Source organism: Hippoglossus hippoglossus, chromosome 21 (assembly GCF_009819705.1).
Source record: "Hippoglossus hippoglossus isolate fHipHip1 chromosome 21, fHipHip1.pri, whole genome shotgun sequence".
Lineage (NCBI taxonomy): Eukaryota > Metazoa > Chordata > Actinopteri > Pleuronectiformes > Pleuronectidae > Hippoglossus > Hippoglossus hippoglossus.
Genome location: NC_047171.1, coordinates 11,232,875 through 11,247,893, shown reverse-complemented (window position 1 = coordinate 11,247,893; position 15,019 = coordinate 11,232,875). Strand labels below are relative to the sequence as shown.

Genomic DNA, 15,019 nt, shown 5'->3' with positions numbered 1-15,019 from the left:
GGCAGATGCAGGCATTATTAACACAAATTAACGGGATTAACAGCTTTGTGTTTACTTGACAAACTGCTGTTTCCATTACACACTACAACATAATCTGCTTCACTCCCACTCAAGAGCCCTCTGTGAACAGGGATGATGTTAAAATTAACTTTAACTAACTAAAATTAACCTTGCGCCAATCTGCACTTGGATTGTGTGGGGGGAAAAAAACAGAGAACATACACATTTTACACAGAAAGAACTGGGCTTCGAACTGTTATCCTTTATTGCTGTGAAGTGGAAACCACTGTACCACCATGCCACCCTCTGTGATAGACATGCTTTTATGAAACACATTACTTAAGCATCCTTGTAAAGTTAATCTGAGTGTTTGGAGATAAATTGTAAATTGTACTTGTTTTGTTTAAAACATTTTTAAATATAATATAATGTGATATTTTATAATGTATCTTAAATAAATGTAATATAACGGTTTCATTATCTCAGGCACAACTTCCTGCCCAGTGTGGTTCTCTTAAAGTATTGAAGTGCCATCTAGTGTCCTTTATAAGAACAGACGTCAGTGAAAATATCACATTATTATTATTTCACCACCACCAACATCTCATCACAAAACTAAGTGTCAAAAGTCCACATTAATGTAAATAAGACAGTTATAAATCTTTGAATGTGTGAGTTTTATTGTTAAAGTCGACATCATTGACACAACATGAAAAGTTGCACAGACACAGAGCTGTGTCGTGCAGCTGCAATGAAGCGAACCATTCCTGAACTGGCTGCTTTGTTGTCTTGAAACGACAAACACAATGGGAATTGCTCTCAGTCTGCACAATGCATGGAATGACAGTGTGTGGTAAAAACATTTTATCATATAGTTGTATTCTGGTTTTTTTGTCCTCACTCTGTACTGTGATATATAAATGTTTAACTCTAATTAACATTATTTATTTAGAGATGCTTTTTTTCAGGACTACTATTACTAACTTTGTTCTATTTTGGTTGTATTTATTTTTTCTATTTCAATTTTTATTTATTTTTCAAATCAAGATGAATGGTCCAGCCCCAACGGTGATATCGTGTGGTCAAATTCTTAACGCATTTAAGTGTAAATTATTTTAAATATTAAGCTAACAAGCACTTTTTTTCCATTTTGCTCAAATCTGTCAAATAAAAAATTGATTGGTTGGTTGATTGAATGATTGCATGATTGATTGACAATTTCCCCATCAGATATTTATTTAACCAAATAATAATCTTCCAAATTACAGTTTTCTGATTTGTTATAAGAAAAGACAAGAAGATACATTACTTTTTAAACCCTTAAAATAACTGGCAGCTCAATGCACCTGAACAACTCTTTCATGGTGTTTTATTGTGTTATTGGATGTTTGTCAATGCATGTCTGTATCTTGTATTTTAGTCTTCTTTGAATTGCCCTGAACCAAATTAATTAGGGATGAATACATTTGTATTGTATCGCTTTTATATTTAATTAGTGTAGAAACATTCTCTGTTCTTTCAAGTAAGTGAAGATTATGAAGCAGGAATGGTTTGAGTTGAACGTGCTGTGTTTAGGACCCTGCAGATAGTCACATGACAGCCGCTGGTCACGTGGCCTCAGCATTGAACAGACATGCGGGGAAGGAGACGACTGATGAGATGAGAAGTGTTTCAGCCACAGACTGAATATAAAGTCTCAGCAGGACATGAAGGCGGAATGATACACCGGAGATGAACTAGTTCCAGGTGGAGGTGTCAAAGGAAGCCGGTGGACATGGCTGCTGGAGTCTTACTCGTCATCGCCTGTTTATCTGTCTCTGCAAACCTGGTGAGATGGAAACCAAGAGTTGACTTGAGTTAATAATAGAGAAGTCACCTGATCAGTCATGGGTCTTGAAAGTTTTCTACCAGTTAGATTAGAAACTACTTCCTGTTGCACTTTGTTTTTGTAACGGGGTCATTCTGCTAGAATTAAAGGGGATGCTACTACAGTTTATTTGTAATGTAACATCTGCAAAGATACTCTTCTGTATATACAATATTAAAAGTCAATGTAGACTTCTACCAGTTTTAAAGGACATACCATAGACTGTGTATAATGATGGACGACATAGTTGCCCCCTACAAGTGAAGCCAAAGCATCTTGATTGCCACCTGGTGGCTGGCTGCAGGATAGGTCATAAATCCCTCCTTGTTTACGTAGTGGACAGACTCTGGCACCAAATGTGCAAGATCTCGGCGTTCACATAAAGGATATTTTAGTTTCATTTCTGGATCGTGGGAGGAAGTGGAGACACATCGTTATTTACGGCCTGTGGTAGAGTCTTTGCTTCACAGATCAGAAACTGTGTTTTATCTCTTGCAGGCCTCTGGCGAAAGATCCTTCTCTATAGACTACAAAAACAACTGCTTCCTCAAAGATGGGAAACCGTTCCAGTACATCTCAGGCAGCATCCACTACTCCAGAATCCCACAACAGTACTGGAAGGACCGGCTTGTAAAGATGTACATGACCGGTCTCAATGCCATCCAAGTGTAAGCTGAACCCACACTGTGCATATAAATTATACTGTGTGTACTTTTACTATTTTTCTGTAATTGGTTCGACCGCCTCCCCACAGATACGTGCCCTGGAACTTCCATGAAACTGCTCAGGGGGTCTACAACTTCAACGGCGACAGAGACTTGGAGCATTTTTTGGATCTGGCCAAGCAGACAGGTCTCCTGGTCATCCTGCGTCCGGGACCGTACATCTGTGCAGAATGGGAAATGGTGTTAAAACTCAACTTTGCTTTGTATATGACAACATATATATAAGATCATGCTTTATAAGAAAATCCTTTATTGATCCCCATGAGGGATTATATGATGGCTAATTAGTAATTATGTTGACTGAGACTAATAGCAATTTAGAAATGTCATTTTTGACAGTCATTTGAACTTTTTGACAATTACTTTAATTATTTCAACTATTCTGTTTTTAATTGTAGTTCACAACATAAAAGTGTTGAATTGATGAAGTATCTTAAAGCTAAAATTACCAGGTCACATCACAGAAGAAAAAACACAAACATGTTACAAATAGATTTTTTTTTATAGCAGTACAGTTTAAATCTACATTCAAATTTCCATTCAGACCAACACAGATTTTACAAAGTGGAAATGTATAGTCAAAGGGAAGAATAATGTTGCTTTTGAACACACACTGAGGTTTCTATCATCTAAATTTTATTTAAAGTTTGTTAGTAACATATACATATACTATATACAGTACATTATGTGTTACCAAAGTTAAAGTGCATTTTATTTACTTTAAGATATTAATAAATTTACCACACATGTTTAGAGTCTAGACTTTAGATCTAGAGAAACTGACTTTGACTATTAATAGTCACTTAGCTAAGAAATCAGGAACATAATCTTTATTTGCAGTGTGTCATATTTCTGTCTTTCTTCCTGATAAAAATGTTCCTCTGTCTATATGTGTTTCTTCTAAAAGCTTGTTCTCTCTTCCAGGGTGGATTGCCTGCATGGCTCCTTCAGAAACCAAACATCATCCTCCGCTCTGCTGACACAGGTACACGCGTGGCAACATGCACATGTATGTCTTTGTCTTTGAAACATAATATCCAACATTGATTTGTTTTCCTCTGCTGTAGATTACCTGCAGGCAGTCAGTAACTGGCTCGCTGTTCTCCTCCCCAAAATGAAGCCTTGGCTCTACATCAATGGTGGGAACATCATCAGTGTCCAGGTAGAGTACTGACAGTTACGTTCTTTATTCAAGTTAGTTTTTAAACCTTCGCTTTGAATTAATCCTCTCCCTTTACTGCAGGTGGAGAATGAATATGGAAGCTACTTCGCCTGTGACTACAACTACATGCGTCACTTGCGGACTCTGTTCCGCTTCTTTGTCGGCGAAGACACGGTGCTGTTTACCACCGACGGAAACACGGACAAGGAAATGATGTGCGGGTCTCTGGAGGGATTATATGCCACGGTGGACTTCGGCACAGGTGGGTTCAGGTGATGGCAGCAGCTGCTTATTTGAAGTTACTCATACAGAAATATGTAATTTCTTTCCATTTCTTCCCTCGTTCAGACACCAACATCACTGAAGCCTTCAGCCGACAAAGACGGTTTGAACCTCGGGGCCCTCTGGTTTGTTACGCGTTAACTCTTGTAATTACTTCCATTCAGTACTTGCTGACTCATCCAGCTAAGCTCGGAACAAATGTCTCGTAGGTGAACTCGGAGTTCTACACCGGCTGGTTGGATCACTGGGGAGATCAGCATTCCGTGGTTGATGTTCAGAAGGTCAGCAGAGTGCTAGAAGAAATGCTAACCGTGGGCGCCAACGTTAACATGTATGTCTCCCCTAACTCTTCTTCCGTCCTAAGTTCATCCTCTGCAAAGATTTGGTGAAAACATATAGCTCTGCCACATTTTTTCTTATTGTCAACCATAGACTTTGTATAAAGATGTATGACATCACTGCTCCCCAAAAGTGAAGCCAAACCATCTCAATAACCCCCTGGTGGCTGGCTGCAGTTCAATCATAAACCCTGCTTCCTCCATGTTGGCAGATGGGACATGGACCAAACTAAAAAAGTCAAAATACACATCTATTAACATTTTATAGCTAGTTCTTATCACACTGCTGTACTGTATATCCAAGTGTTCATTTTTTTGGCTTCATTTCTGGATAGTGGAAGAAAGTGGAGACACATCATCCATTTTTATATACAATCTATGTCTAAACAGGTCCAAAGAAAAGACCAAAACAGTCAAATTATTACTTTCTAGCTTCTATTAATTTCTTCCGACAATACAACTCTAACTTTACTCAAATAGGAAGAGACTATATTAACTGGGATAATGTTCATCTACCGCTTTAATAAAATACACTGATGAATTTCTCACTGTAATAACTCTCTGTAATGTGTCGAAATAAACACACACAGTCCCCGTGTTCATCGTAATACATAACAACTGCAGCAGTGTGGTTCATTAAAGGGTCGGACAACATGGCAGGTCTATGGCACAGAGGAATAAGCTGTAACAGGCCTGTAGCTGCACACACAGAACTCTCTCCGGTGGAATCAGTTTAATTGGATTTCTTGAATAGAAATCATCAGCCGCAAACTTAAAAGATGCACCAGTCACCAAGTTGAGCTCCCAACACATGAAAGTCACCTGTTTGAAGAACAGTAGATTTCTCTGAAGTATTAACAGCCTCACGTTCTCTGTTCTCAGGTACATGTTTGAGGGAGGCACTAACTTTGGCTACTGGAATGGTAAAGTTCTTTTTTCATTATCTCTACATCAGTGCGGGTGATAAAAGCTCATGTTGCGGTGCAGTCGTCTGATCTGTGTGTAACTCTTGTTTCTCTCTCAGGTGCCGATCATGACACCAGGTTCCGCTCAGTGGCGACAAGCTATGATTACGACGCCCCGCTGTCTGAGGCAGGGGACCCCACAGAGAAGCTGTTGGCCATCAGAGACGTCATTAAGAAGGTACGTCTGATTCACCAGCCGCCCACCCAGGTTGTTGTCCTGATTACACTCCAGTACCACGGTGGATATTTCATTTTACTATTGGAGGAGGGATGATAAACAGAAATTTCTCAAGAGCAATACCACCAAACGTACTGTTGTCTAGAGGAAACTATTATCACTACTATACTAGAGCAGTGCCTGTTCTAAACCTGCCTGTTTGTTTGTCCTGTGGTTTTTCTGGTCGCAGCTGTCTTTCTGAAACTGTAAAAGTGACCTGCAGTAATTGAGCTGCAGCAAGTAAAGACCGGCTCAGTCCACAGAACCCTGAGGCTGCACCTCCGCTGCTGCACAAAGAGCTGTTCACTTGTTTATTCAACAAATTCAGTACACAAAACCCCAGATAGGAGAATCAGTTGTCGCTCTGCTGTTGTTGATCGACAGTGTCACTGACGTTGATGAGTCCCAGCCACTGCTGCTACACAGCTCTGGTCGCTTGTTCATTCAAAGTCAATATTGAACGTATCCTGTGTCCAAATGGGACCAAACACTGCATGTCCTTGGACCCGTAACAATATACATGCCCAGTGTCAAGCCGTTAAGACGAACAGTTCAGACAGACAAGAGATGTCTGGAATGATTAGATAAATATATATACATGGTCATACTGTATAGCTGATGGATAAATCACCTTTTTTAGTTCTATCAGCCTGTTCAAATGTTTTACCAGACCATTAGCCTATATCAACACGTTTTTATGTCCAATCAGCAAAACCAAGAGTGACCAGTAGGTGGCATTGGTACACCTTGTGACTGCAGTTTTCCTAATTACAATGAGAAAAGTGTGATCTAATTGGAAATGTACATGTGTCTGAGATATGATTGATTTTATAAATTGCTGTTTATTTGCAGTTTAGAGAGATTCCTGTCGGACCCATGCCACCAGAAACTCCCAAGTTTGCCTACGGCTTCGTGACCATGAGAAAGGTAATGCTGTATTATTTCAGGGAAGCCTCTTTAAATATTAAGCTGCATTTTCATGTTAATGATACAGAAACCTTTTACAGGTCGGCAACATCAGTGCTGTGCTGAACACCCTCTCGCCTCTGGGCCCAGTGAAATCTCAGTATCCTCTGACATTTGAGGCGATGAAACAGGTACGGTGTGTCTGTGGGGCCACAAACAGGCGAGGGCCCACTGTCGTAGAGGCCGTAAACCTCTTGAAACATGGAGAACTTCTAGACTGTTGTCTGCAACCTGTCATGTCTATTGTGTTCAGTACTATGGATTCGTGCTGTATCGGACCACGCTGCCCCGGGACCTCTCGGTGCCCACGCCACTTATCTCTCCACTGAATGGGGTTCATGACCGTGCATATGTGTCCGTCAATGGGGTGAGCCTCCACAATGAACTTTTGTTGTCTATCCAATCAGAGTTCTATGTCACGTATGGGGGAAACATCACAGGTTAAATCCCTGTGTGCTTGTGCTCCAATGTTATTTTGGATTACTCAATTATTTTGTATTTTTTAAATGTTCATACCAGTGACTGTGTGTGTGTGTGTGACCAGGTTTATCAGGGCCTGCTGGAGAGAGACACGGTGCTGGTGATGAACATCACTGGACAGCAGGGGGAGACAGTGGACATACTAGTGGAGAACATGGGCAGAGTTAACTTCGGCAGCAAAATCAATGACTACAAGGTTCAGTCCCTCTTTTCTTTTTTGTAACTTAAGAAAACTTAGTCCTAATTGGCATAAGGATAAGTCATTGGTATTAAACCAAACAGGAAAATATTTCTTGTCTCATTTGTTAAAAGGGATAAACATAAACAACAATATTCTTTGTTTTCTTGAAAAATCCTATACAACATTGTTATGAATGTTAATCTAGATATTGACCAGGGTTTCTGGGTGATCCTAAAAAGTCCTTAACATTTATTCATCTGAAAAGGCCTTAAAAAATGTATCTAGTAGTAAAGTAGCCAGTTACTGTCATAATGGTGTTGCTTTATGTTTGCTGATATGTGCCAATGTAACTATTTTACAGTAAAAACAAGGCAGATAAGATGTGCATATATATTTGCGTATGAAGAGGTTTATTTTCTTAATTCAAGTTCAATTTATTTGGTTGTATTTATTTTCTTTCTATTTATGACAAACTTTGTGGTTAAAGAGTAAAATATCAAGCATCAATTTCATTTATTGTCATGGTTTGATAACTACATCTTAGGAATCATTGCCAATTAATTAATTAATTTATTCATACATATAAAGGAATCATGGCCAATTAATTAATTTATACATATATATATATATATATATATATATAATCGAAAAGTCTTTACTCCACTATATCAATATGGCATCGACCTCCTAAAATCCTGAAAAACCCAGATTGATACATATACATATTTTATATGGAGTGAGCAGCACAGATATTCCAGTTTTATTTTGATAGCAAATACAAAAAAAAATTACTTTGAAAAGGTGTGTTAATTACTGTGTGTACAAGTGACTGACACAGAGTTCAGTGTACTGACAGAGTCTGTGTGCTGCAGGGCCTCTTGAGCAATCTGATCCTGGGCAAAGACGTACTGACTGACTGGATGATCTACACTCTGGACATTGATGGAGCCATCAGTGGTGGATGGCCTCATTCAGACAAACAGTCCTTCCCCGACTCTCAGAGGGAACCTTCAGCTGGACCTGCCTTCTACGTGGGGACATTACAGCCCAACGGTATGGCATGGGACACCTTCATCAAGCTCAATGGATGGACAAAGGTAATGTGCGTTTATCTCTTTATTCCAGGGGATAAAGTAACCTCCTCTTTTTCTGATGTCAACACTGTTCCCTTTTCATATCAGGGTCAGATTTGGATCAATGGTGTGAACCTGGGGCGATACTGGCCAGCCAGGGGTCCTCAACAGACTCTTTACGTCCCAGGACCCTTGTTGAGCACCACGCTACCCAACAACATCACAGTGCTGGAGCTGGAGGGGGCGCCAGCGCACCTTAGAGTTTACTTTATGGATCGGCCTCAGCTCAATTTCACCGCTTAACAATCTGAACAGAGTGAACTGAAACCTGTAGCACAACATAAACTATTCAAATCGTTCTGTACTACAAAGGACCATGGTTTTGTCTTTTGGTTTTAATATTTACTGTGAAAAAGAGAAGATTGATCAATAAATTGTATTATACTTTTTATTTCATGGTTGCTTTTTTATGTTTTCATAACTGCAGATAATGTAAATAATTAATACATTTATTCATTACATTTGTAACAGTACGAACATTGTCTGTAGTTTTATTTGAATATCTGAAAATATCTGAAATGTGTGTGGAGTTGAAAATGAAAACTAGAACTGTGGTAAAGTCTTATCATGGCTGCACAAATTCACTTGTACTTTTCATGAGGTAGTTTCCTTCCAACTGTACATTTCCACACGGATGTTAGGTCTTGGCTGGAGGAGCATTTGCTTTTCGATGCGCTTGAACGCAGCGAGGGGAGCAGAAGGAATACTCCAGGTACTGGAAAGGGGTCTTCCCGAGCAGGGACTCCCCACACTGCCAGCACCTCCTGGTGGCAATGACACAGACACAAAAACGCATTGAATTTCAGTAACAGTTTTGCTTCGTGGAAAGTGAGGGGGCGTTTGTGGGTCTTACTGGGTGTTAGAGAGGCCGACTCCTGATGCAGCTACTTGCGACGCTAACCTTCTCTCTGCTGCCAGAGCCCTCTGGAAATAAGCACACGGTGAGCATTTCTGCATTTTTCATGAACATCAGTGATTGAGTGCATGTTAACTCACCTTTTCCCGGTCAGGCAGAGACGCAAACCTCTTCATCTCCTCTGCCTCCGCCTCTTGTTTCCTCTTCTCCTCCTTCTGCTCTTTTTCTCTCTGTTTCTTCATTGCCTTTTGAGCCTTTTTCTTCTCCGTAATTTTGGATTCGATCTCCGCCGTCAGTGGCCCGGGGACCTTGAGTTGCACAGGTGTAAGTGTTCCGCTTGTATTTCGTGTGATGCATTAGAAGTTACACCCCCACCTCTTACCTGTGCTTTAGTGTAGTCGTACTTGTCAGGATTCTCACCCATGTATTTGCGAAAGACATTTCTTGTGTCTTTGTCGGGGGCCACAATGTACGGGGTCTGCCCTTTGTTATCCCTGTAAAGGATTGTTGCATATATAAGAGTTATTTACTTTTACTCCTAATTTCTGCAAACTATATCACAGATTTTGTATTTTTACTGAAGTTGCCTGTACTATTCTTTCATACCTGCAGGCTGGGTCAGCTCCTGCGTCCAGGAGCAGCCTGACCGCTGCCTTCTGTGCAGCTGCTGATGCAACATGCAGCAAAGTGAACCCTGACGAGTCTATGGGCTTATTGAGGAGAGTCCGAGGACTCGGCGCATCAGAGGGGCTGCTCACCGACTGCTCTCCACTCTTTGCTGTTTCTCCAAGTGGCTCGAGGTGTCTACTTAGAGTGTCCACGTCCCCGACCTTGCAGGCCGTAAAGAGGGCATCCCTCAGGCCATACTCCCAGGACTCATCCACGGTTTCTATGAAAACACAGAAAGCATAATGAGTATTGAGAGGGAGAAACAGGAGCAATACAAGGAGCAATAGAAGCCCTCACACACCTTCCACTTGTTTCTTGCTCTGTGTTTTTTTCTTCCTCTTGTTCTTTGGTTGTGTTTCTCGCCGGGTGTCTTCATCTGCCGCTGCCTCCGGTACCTCCTCTTCTTCTTCTTGATCGTCTCCTTCTGTATTAATCAATTCTGTCACAGATCAATATGAAATTTCATAAAAATTTTAACTATCAAATCGAAACTTCTGTGTGGAAAAAAATATATTCTTTGGGTTCCTATAAAGTAGGTATATCCACCACCGGACAGGACCTACCCTCAGTTTGCATATCGGCTTCCTCCTTCTTTCTCCTCCTCCTCCTCCTGTGCCTGGGGGGATATACTTCATACTCCCTGAGGTCCAGAGTTCCTATTGTCATCTCTTCCATCACCAGCTGGATCTCTCCTGCCTCTTCTTTCTCTGAGCTGTCAGGGTTTTCTTCAGCTGATGCCAAAAATAGAGATGCATTGTAAAAACTAATTTCACTGTAACTTTACTCTGTGTGGAAACAACAATAAATGTACCTAATTTTCGAAAGCCGTTTCGTCGGGACATTGAATCAACATCTTAAACTTACCTTGCTCCTGATCAGTGGTTTTTGGTGCCACCAGTTTGCCCATTTTTTTCCACGCCTTCTTAGATGGACTGAAGACTGCAGACATGTCTGCGTCTCTCCCTGCATTAAGATATTTCTAATTATACCCTGGCTGTATGACAGTGAGGACACAACATGCTATTATTCCCAAGTGTGTTATTCAGCTTACCATAAACATGAACTGTGGAAAGCACCTCGTGCACCCTCAGTACCTCTCGAAACGTCGCCCTTCGTGTGGCGAAGGGAAGTGTGCGGATCCTGGGATCTTTTCTGTCGAGGGGAGCTGCCCGGCCGGCAAAAAAGATGGTCTTGTTGTAGCTTGACGCTCGTATGAATACTGTGGTGGCCTCCTTCAAATGTTCAGCCCAGGTCATCAGGAGATCCTGAATGTCCTGCAAAAAGTTACAGAAGTGTTAGAGTATGAATAAACTGCACAGGGAAAAAGCTTACGACTGATAAATTAGATGCACTGACAAGAATATGTTTAGAATTCAATATTTAATGAACCTCATTCTTCAACTTATTTACGCTTAATTTGTATGTATTCAGTAAATAAAATGTAACCTTCCATGGCTGTAACTGAAGAGGCAAAACAAAGTGCAGTTGAATGGACTGTGATCTCACCTTGACAAGCGCCGCCTCATTGTATCGCCTCAGAGCAGCTCCTGCGGACTTCGGCGCGTGGCTGCGGTTCTGAGAGTCTCGGAGTCCTTGAGCTGTTCCCCGCTTCGCTCGCACCGTGTATCGGTGGAAAGTCTTGTGCTGAAGGACGTCTTTTCTGTAATGCAAACAAACTGTGTTGGCCAATGCTTGCACATCACATAGTGTGTGCTATTACTCTTATGCTTCTTGCCACAACTCAACAAATATATATTAAAAAACTGTCCGCCTACCCTTTGAATACAGCACCAGCAAAGTGGCCTCCACCCGTCATCAGAATGACCCACACAGTCTCCTTACTAACGACCATCAGAGAGGATCCTGCATCCTGCTCAGCATCTGACTGAAGTTGTTGCAGACACAGAACGTGAAGTTATCACAACAACCAAAGGTCACACAGATTACACACAGAACTGTGCTGCACTGTACCTGCTGAGCCTCACCTTCCCCTGCAGAATGCAGCGGTGCACTGACAGATACTGTCCCGCTGAGTTCTGGAAAACCATTTTGCTGGAGAGCCGACAAGCATTTTCAAACGAGCTCTCGTTATCCGTGCCGGTGACGTTACTGCTCGTTCCCCCGCTGTCGCTATTTGAGTTTTCTTCCTCTGAATCGGAATCTGAGCCTGAGATACTTGACACGTCTCCTGTAAAGTGATAAATTAAAATCAGTCAGCTGTTACATTCAATCGTTCTCCTGGTTAAACCATGTACATGTAGGACTGTGGTTTCCTCACCAGCTCCAGTCTTCTTCTCAAACTCCTCCATAGTGACTGGCGGCAGTCCTGACAGTTTCTGCCTCAGGTTGAAGCGATGCCAGTCGAGCTTGTAGTGCTCCGTCTGAAAAGTAAAGAAGTGGTGATGAAGGGTCAGACTTCATCACATCAGCATCCTTCTTGTTGATCCGAACAGAGAAGTGTTTGATGATCACCTGCTCCTCCCGATGAATAAAGGGGCACCTGCAGGCCGAGCACACCATCTTGTCTGACACCTCTCGAGTCAGGCTGGACTCCCGCTGCCTGTCATCCTCCGGGCATTTATCTGCCGGCCCTGTGTGGAGGTCTGGGGGTTCAAACAGACGGAAAGGGAAGGGGATCGTCTTTATGACATGCATGGACTTACAGCTACAGTTTTAGGGATCAGACGACAGGCGGTTTCACAGTAAGTCATGGTAACAGTTTTGATTTGTTATGCTTGGTCTCCAAGACACAGCAAGCAGCGTAGATTTGTTATCTGTGGTGAAAGATGGCAGAATAACCAGCGGGCAGCGACCGCAGAGGAGCTGGTCGTCACTAGCAACGACCAGCATCCACTGTCAATACACTGTGTGGGTTTAACACACTGTTATTGTTTTTGACTTTCAGATGTTTGGAGTCGACTTAGTGCAACGACTTCCCCTCCACACAGAGAGAAACTGGAGCGTGGAGGATTCTCACACTGAACTGAAAGGATCCTCTCAAATCGTCTGCTTCTGTATCAATCAACTGTCACAGATCTATATGAAATTATATAAACTTTGCAGAACCTCTGGGTGGGATTTCTTTGGTTCCTATATCGACCTACGTGATGACAACACTGGACTGGACCTTTCCCTCAGTTTGCATTTTGGCTTCCTAGATGTTCCATAGAAATATTGGGGTAACGATACTGCGATAATACAGATAACTGTGATAATCTTTAGTCACTATAATCACGATAAGACATTTTCACACGGTTTCATCTCCATGTTCATACCATAGCCTGTATATAAAGAAATACACACTGTGTGAGGCTGGCTCGGTGATCACAGGCTGCTTCAGGACACTGTTCACTTCTCTCAGCCCGAGCAGAGCCTCGTCATCTGGGCACAAATCGAAGATGGAGCGGTGGTCAGCGTTGGTCGTCATGATCTGCTGGAGCATCAGAAACAGACAAACCTCCTGTGAGCGCAGTGTTGTCCACAATAACACGTTTCATTAGGAACACACACCGTCATTAACTACACACCTCGGTTGTTTACTAGTCACTCCAACTCCTCTTTATGTCCGACGCGACAACAGCAGAGTCACAAGCCGGCAACAACACTTAGCACTGTAATACAGCTAATGTTATTTTAGCTGATGTCAACTTATTTGTCCTTTGACCGACACGTGTAGCGATGACTAGCAGCGACTGTTGCCTTTATTTTGAAAGTACAATCTGTGCCTCGCTTCTCTAACAGGGTTTTAAGTAAATTACATATAATATCATTTATGATGAGATCGTTTAAAAATAGCAACTTACCATAAACAGGTCTCATAAGGCTTCGTTGACGTTTCGGCACACTACGCTTCCCCCTTACGATCTACGGAAGCCTCAGTGCGACAAAAAGGTCCAAATGAGAAAGCGCTCAAATGCGAGAGATTTTTGATATTACATAAATATTAAACTATTATTTAATATGGGCACATTGTATGGTTCACTATAGATGCATGAATTATAATATGATCCACAATATAAAATATTGTGTTTTTCATAGTTAGTTATAGTTATAAAAGATAGTAGTTATAGTTCTTTTCTTGTATTTGCTGTGTCTGAGTTTAGTTTGAAGCACTAAGATGTATTTTATTATGATTATACAGAAATATTTAATTGATATTTGACAGGGGCACAATGTCAATTTCACTGTAAATGAATAAGATATAATACAATAAACAATATGAAATATTATCCAAGAATAAGATTTTCTGTGTCTAGAATGACCAATAATTACACACATACATTAAGTACTTTTGGGATCCTATCAAGTCAAACACTTTATTAGGTGCAACAAAACATATACAAAATCAGTTACAAATATTAAATGAAATATAGGATTAAAACAAAAAGGTACTTAAAATTTTGGAAACATTTTTGATTCACTGTTTTGCTTTGAATTCACTGTGAAATGCTGGTTCATGTGTTGATCGAAGCCTCTGCTGTTGGCAAAACAAAGAGACAGTATATTACAAACTGTATCAAATAGTAGTTGACCAGTAGACGTCCTCCATGTTCCCCTTACCAGCCACATTACGAGCTTTGGCCTCTGCCAGCCGCTGTTTCACCTCCAAAATCTCAGCAGCGAGACCCTTCCCCTTGTTCTCAAGACGCTCACTCCTTTCCTCTAAATCGCTCTTTTGATTTCTGAAAAAAAAACTGAACAATGTACACTGCAGGTTTGTGTTTCTCTGTACACACAGTGTGGTGCAATACCTGTCTTCAGGGGCTTGACCATTCAGTTGTTCAGAAAGGTCCCTTTCCTCTTGCAGCATATGACTCAGCTGCTGTAACAAATCAACGACTCTGATTTTATCCATCATCAACTCGGCCCTCCGCTCAATTTCTCTGGTGCTGCAAGTAAAGTGCAGGACTCATTAGACATTTAACAACAGCGCAAAAGTCCACATACTTCAATATCACACTCAAATACTGTATGTGCATACGTTTTAGTTTTGCAGAATTAATCGTTTGGTTTTGGCTTCACTCTTAAAGGGATGTGATTTGGGATCTTTTAAACATAAAAGGTCCAGTTCAAAAAGTAGTTTTTCCATGTGTTGGTGAGCATATTTACTACTACCAGAGATACAGGCACTCAAGATGGTCACTTATACTCAATAATCAACCACTCTTGTTTAATAAA

At 41.3% G+C, this 15,019-nt stretch overlaps 2 protein-coding genes across 5 annotated transcripts; one reads left to right on the top strand and one right to left on the bottom strand.

Moving 5' to 3' along the window:
- Positions 1 to 1,609: 1,609 nt before the first annotated feature.
- glb1l (galactosidase, beta 1-like) lies at positions 1,610 to 8,784 on the top strand. 2 transcript variants are annotated; one of them, XM_034574473.1, is made up of 16 exons: positions 1,610 to 1,828; positions 2,366 to 2,535; positions 2,622 to 2,772; positions 3,517 to 3,577; positions 3,660 to 3,748; positions 3,830 to 4,016; positions 4,103 to 4,161; positions 4,246 to 4,367; positions 5,257 to 5,297; positions 5,399 to 5,517; positions 6,409 to 6,483; positions 6,564 to 6,653; positions 6,776 to 6,889; positions 7,067 to 7,198; positions 8,056 to 8,280; positions 8,365 to 8,640. In XM_034574473.1, the coding sequence occupies exons 1-16, from the start codon at positions 1,775 to 1,777 to the stop codon at positions 8,557 to 8,559; spliced, it is 1,884 nt and encodes a 627-aa protein (XP_034430364.1). In that variant the 5' UTR covers positions 1,610 to 1,774; the 3' UTR covers positions 8,560 to 8,640. The 2 variants fall into 2 exon arrangements, with proteins under 2 accessions (XP_034430364.1, XP_034430363.1); XM_034574472.1 differs by having other exon boundaries at positions 1,632 to 1,828; positions 3,660 to 3,754; positions 3,836 to 4,016; positions 8,365 to 8,784.
- ankzf1 (ankyrin repeat and zinc finger peptidyl tRNA hydrolase 1) lies at positions 8,783 to 13,738 on the bottom strand. Of its 3 annotated transcripts, none has more exons than XM_034574470.1 (16): positions 13,645 to 13,738; positions 13,145 to 13,271; positions 12,314 to 12,444; positions 12,120 to 12,222; positions 11,827 to 12,029; positions 11,617 to 11,726; positions 11,348 to 11,501; positions 10,893 to 11,115; positions 10,706 to 10,804; positions 10,405 to 10,572; positions 10,143 to 10,280; positions 9,779 to 10,061; positions 9,555 to 9,666; positions 9,313 to 9,480; positions 9,170 to 9,240; positions 8,783 to 9,080 (listed from the first exon to the last, which is right to left on the bottom strand). In XM_034574470.1, the coding sequence occupies exons 1-16, from the start codon at positions 13,645 to 13,647 to the stop codon at positions 8,954 to 8,956; spliced, it is 2,220 nt and encodes a 739-aa protein (XP_034430361.1). In that variant the 5' UTR covers positions 13,648 to 13,738; the 3' UTR covers positions 8,783 to 8,953. The 3 variants fall into 3 exon arrangements, with proteins under 3 accessions (XP_034430361.1, XP_034430362.1, XP_034430360.1); XM_034574471.1 differs by having other exon boundaries at positions 10,143 to 10,265; positions 13,145 to 13,274; positions 13,645 to 13,726; XM_034574469.1 differs by having other exon boundaries at positions 13,145 to 13,274; positions 13,645 to 13,725.
- Positions 13,739 to 15,019: the final 1,281 nt, after the last annotated feature.